Here is a 4,704-nt window from a genome sequence, read left to right as displayed (position 1 = left end):
ACACACACGCGCACACACGTACACACACACACATAGCCACAAACATTGGGATACGTGTTATTAATATATGATTGTATATTTGAATAGGTGCGAATTATGTATGGACTACAATTAAAACAACATCAAGCATCATATTGATAAATTATAAATTATTATTATTATTATCATCATCATCATTATTAATATGTTGATTTTAGACATCACTACCACATCGAAATCCTCCTCATCATCATCAAAACTATTTCCTTGAATTCTCCAGTCGACCTTCACCTTCAAGTTCCTCCACCCTTGACCTCCTACCGCTACTGCCCTCTCTAAGGTCACCGTACATCTCTCTCAGCTTCAAGTCCAGGTCAGATAACTCCATCTGATGATGATGATGACGACGATGAAGACGACTTAGATGATGATGGCGATAGCGATGATGTGTTGACGATGACGACGATGATGAATGATAAAGAAAGACGATTATTATTTCATAATGTTCAATCGTGATGACATATGATTCAACGTACCGAAAATTTCCAAAAACGTAAAATAAAATTTGAATGGAAGCTTCCTACCCTAGCATCTTTACTGCCATAGAAAGAAGAATCTCCACCATCTTCACCGACGCTAACATCGCCATTCGGAGTCAGTCTGAGAAAAAGTCAATAACTCTGCCAATCGTTTTAATGTCTCGACACGAAATTTAAATTAATACTCCAAAAAAACTCTACACACTTAGGCAAACACACAAACACACACACACACAGCCCACACACACACAGACACACACACACACACAGACACACACACACACAGACACACACGCACACACACATAGACAGACTAACCCACAAACAAATGCAAACATAAAACGAACCCAAAGTTAACAATTTTAGCCGTGGTGAACGGTTCCTTCCTGACGCTGACCATCTTGGATGTGCACTTGTAGTTGAGGGCACATACACTGACCATGTACTGACCAGCGGTAAGCAGACGCCAGTAGTCGCCATCTTTAGCTGAAAATTAAAAAAAAAATGAATTAATCAAACTTCAAAAATAAAATTTTGAAATAACGCAAGAAAAATATTTTTAATCAGCGGTTTGACAAATGCGTTGTAAATGTACTACTGTTGTTAACTGGGCGACTTATAATGTTCAGATAATTTTAGAGTTCAGCATTTAAAAATAATTTGCCCGCCGAAAAAAAATATTTCTCGCCAACCGGAAATGACGTCATGATTAATTAAGTCATCGGCACCATCTGTGACATTTTTCACCATGATGGTGGCGCCAGAGATAGGCTCCCTGGTCTCGTCGTTGAAAATCTGTCCCTTGATTCCGGTGTGGGTCTGCAAGTGAGTTGTATACATGTGCATTTTTTGTATGTTTGTTGTATACGTGTGTATTTCTTGTATGTTGGTTGTACATGTGTATATTTCTTGTATGTTGGTTGTGTACATGAGTATTTCTTCTTTCACCAAAATCTAAATCCAACGTTATACAAGTTGATATGGGACAAAATTCATATCCCTCTCTTCCCTAACCTGCCAAATGAAATCCACCATAGCCTCCTTGTTGTCCTGCCAAAACTTGGGCAGGTCACTTTCCTTGGGGAACTTGTTGCAACTGAGTTCAAATGTCAACTCGAAGCAGTTCGTGCCGAGGTAGTTGAAATCCTGCATGCCTGTGAGTATAATAATAAGGGGTAAGGGGTATAATAAAAGATATAATAATAATAATGAGTGTGTGTGTGTGTGTGTGTGTGTGTGTGTGTGTGTGTGTGGTGTGTTAATGTACAGCTATGAGAAGTTTTCGAAGAGAAAGACCGACCGCCAGAAATGGAGTACCAGTTGGCTCCATTCGTGATCCCTCCCCTTTTTGAGAAGTCGTCCCCATCTGAGCACTTCGGGTGAGGTCTCTTCAAAACGCCGTGCAGACTTGCGTAGCGGGTGGCTATGTACCTGGTGGTAGCGATGGTGGCGTTGGGGGCTTCAAAAATGAAGAGAAATCTTTTTTTATATTTTGATATCATACATCGGGTGAATAGCAGATGATGGTTAGGTGATAATTTAATAATAATTGGGGAGAATGAAAGTCACCAACTTGAAAACATCATCGTCAGGAGTCCTCATGTACTTGGTCTTGCGTCCATCGTCTGATTCGTCGAAGGGGTAGTTGATGACCAGGTCGCCTCCGTGCAAGTTGGCCGACAGGACGAACGGATGCGACAACAACCAGCGGATCACCAGAAGTGTCTCTCGAGCCAACTATCGTAACAATTATGTTACTTTGTTTTTATGAAAGTAAAAATTGATATATATAAGTAAAAAGACAACCATTTGGACCATCGTCATCATCTTTCTCTTACCTTCTCATCACTGTTCTGAGCCACTCCAGACTCCAAGAACTCCTCAAGAAGCCAACTGTTCTTTCTGTGCGGACCACTCATACTCATGCCATTGTTCCTCAAACGCATCTCACCACCAAAAAAGCCAAAACCCCCAAAACGCATACGACCAGCATGTCCACCACCACCAAAACGATTCGGGCGGTTGTGGCTGTAGAAGATGGAGTTCAAATCTGGAAAGTTTCTGTTCAGGTCGATGTTCTCTGCATTGCTTCTCCCCTTTAAAATTATCTCAGGAGTGTCTTTCTGCAGTTGGAAGGTGGAAAAATCAAACATCAGTCTTCCCATCATCATCATCAACGTTGTTTCTAAGGCCATCTTTGCCAGAATCATCATCACCGGAAGCATCATGAAGGACATTACTACCCAACAAACTCCACAACCTCCCTCTCCCAACTTACATATTCATAAGCAAGCTCCCAGCCATCGGGATTCATGGACGGCAGGATGTGGATCCTCGTCTCGTCCACCAACTTCTTGATATTTTCATCGCCAGCTTTGTACTGATCGCAGAGCAGATCGGCCAGCAACAGCAGCATTTCCTTGCCTACCGCCTCGTTGCCGTGCATGTTGCCTACGTACTTAAATTCTGGCTCACCTGGAGTTTGTTGTTTTTTTCAGAATTTATAACAATGAGAGGAAAACATTCTAGAATTTGCCAAAAACTAGAAGCAATAAATTATTGATTTCACTATTTTTGTTAATAAGCTGTAAACAAAAGTTGATGAAAGTAGCAATGATAGCATCAAGTTGGTGGAAAAAACAATGATAAAAATAAGAATGAAAACTTTTCAAAGGAACACATTTTTTCTACAGAAACTAGAAACCCAAAATCCAAATTGGAAAATGGCATAACGCAAAATTTAATATACGTAAAAAAATATTGATCACCAATTTCATGTTGTTCAGGCTTATCGGAAATGACAATGACGGCCAATGTCCTGCCTTCTGTAGTGGTGTTCTGAGAGCCAGTCAGGTTGTAAAGGTAGGTGATGTCAGGGCATTTTTGGTGGATGTCCCTTAAAATCTGATGCACCTCTTCGTAGTTGTGGTACCTTATGTCCACTGAACTGGCAGTTAACGCATCCACACCAACAAATATCAGGATTAACGTTGGCCAGAATTTTTTCAACATTGTCAAAATTTTAATTATGATTCAAACTAAGTTATATAAGTTATATAATTTGTTACTATAGTTATACAAGTAGTTTTAATAAATGTAGGTTGAAATTTGCTACTAAAATTGTTGATTCAAATAAGCTTTTAGTACTAAAATGTATCCTTAGCCTAACTACTGAGTAGTAATTAGTAGTAGTCCCTAGTTTGATGACATATGCTAGCTAAAAATGATTTTTTCTTGTTTATTTAATTTTTAATTAACTCTGCTCAGTGTTCATTAACATATGCCAATCAGCTATGTGTGAGAATTTTTTGTCAGTTTTATAAATAATATAAAATTAAATTTAAATTTTCTTCAAATTGTAAAAGTAAAACTATTAACTACTATTGAATTCTAAAATGATTGAACACTGTTGTAGTAGATGTATTTTTTTCAAATTAATTTTTTTTATTTAAAAAAAGAGAACTTGCGGTCTTATGCCTGTGTAGAGGATAAATAAATTAATATTGTTAATTTATTATAGATTTAGTTTATGTTTATCTTATATATAAATATAATAATAAAAATTGAAAATTAACAAATACAATAAAATATTTAAAAAATGAAATCAATGAATTTATTAATTCTATTTTATTTATTTATTTTATTTTATTTTTTATCAACGAATGTTTCCGTTTGAAAAAAATCTAGGAAATGAAATGAACCTTTTTCTTTTTTTACAATGATTCATTAATTAATAAAATAAATAAATAAATATCTTATTTAATTAATTAGTTGTTAGTAAAAGTTGTTATTAATTAGGTTTTGAATCATCTGTTCCAATGAGATTTGTTGCCATATGTTAATATTTGTAAATAAACACGGTAATGAAAGATGCCATATAAGCATATAAGGGGTACACCCACCCACACAGCTGAAGTGGATGCAATTTTTTGGGCTTTTCGCCTCTAAAATTCAATTTGTAATGATAAATATCAATATTTCCTTAATATTTGTGTTGTTATTTGTTGTTTGAGACATAATTTAATAAAAAATGTAGTCATCTATTTTTGTTTATTTACCAGAGACTGCGAAGCATGGGGTTGAAATAGTAAAATTGAACTATAACATTTTTGAAAAAGCTGACGGGAGCGTCATCAAAATGACGTAATTATCATCAACATCACTGTCATCATCATAATGTAATGGT

General features: G+C 36.4%; 1 protein-coding gene across 1 annotated transcript; it reads right to left on the bottom strand.

Annotated features, from left to right (window-relative positions):
• Nucleotides 1-831: 831 nt before the first annotated feature.
• Nucleotides 832-3,899, bottom strand: HELRODRAFT_112638 (hypothetical protein; the record flags this gene model as incomplete). Its single annotated transcript, XM_009022083.1, has 8 exons — nucleotides 3,287-3,899; nucleotides 2,797-2,993; nucleotides 2,357-2,641; nucleotides 2,092-2,255; nucleotides 1,819-1,949; nucleotides 1,533-1,672; nucleotides 1,211-1,337; nucleotides 832-1,004 (listed from the first exon to the last, which is right to left on the bottom strand). The coding sequence occupies exons 1-8, from the start codon at nucleotides 3,528-3,530 to the stop codon at nucleotides 832-834; spliced, it is 1,461 nt and encodes a 486-aa protein (XP_009020331.1). The 5' UTR covers nucleotides 3,531-3,899.
• Between the last annotated feature and the right edge of the window lie 805 nt (nucleotides 3,900-4,704).

This window comes from Helobdella robusta (genome assembly GCF_000326865.2).
Source record: "Helobdella robusta unplaced genomic scaffold HELROscaffold_30, whole genome shotgun sequence".
Classification (NCBI taxonomy): domain Eukaryota; kingdom Metazoa; phylum Annelida; class Clitellata; order Rhynchobdellida; family Glossiphoniidae; genus Helobdella; species Helobdella robusta.
The sequence above is the reverse complement of the archived record's forward strand: the minus strand, read 5'-3'. Positions and strand labels throughout refer to the sequence as shown.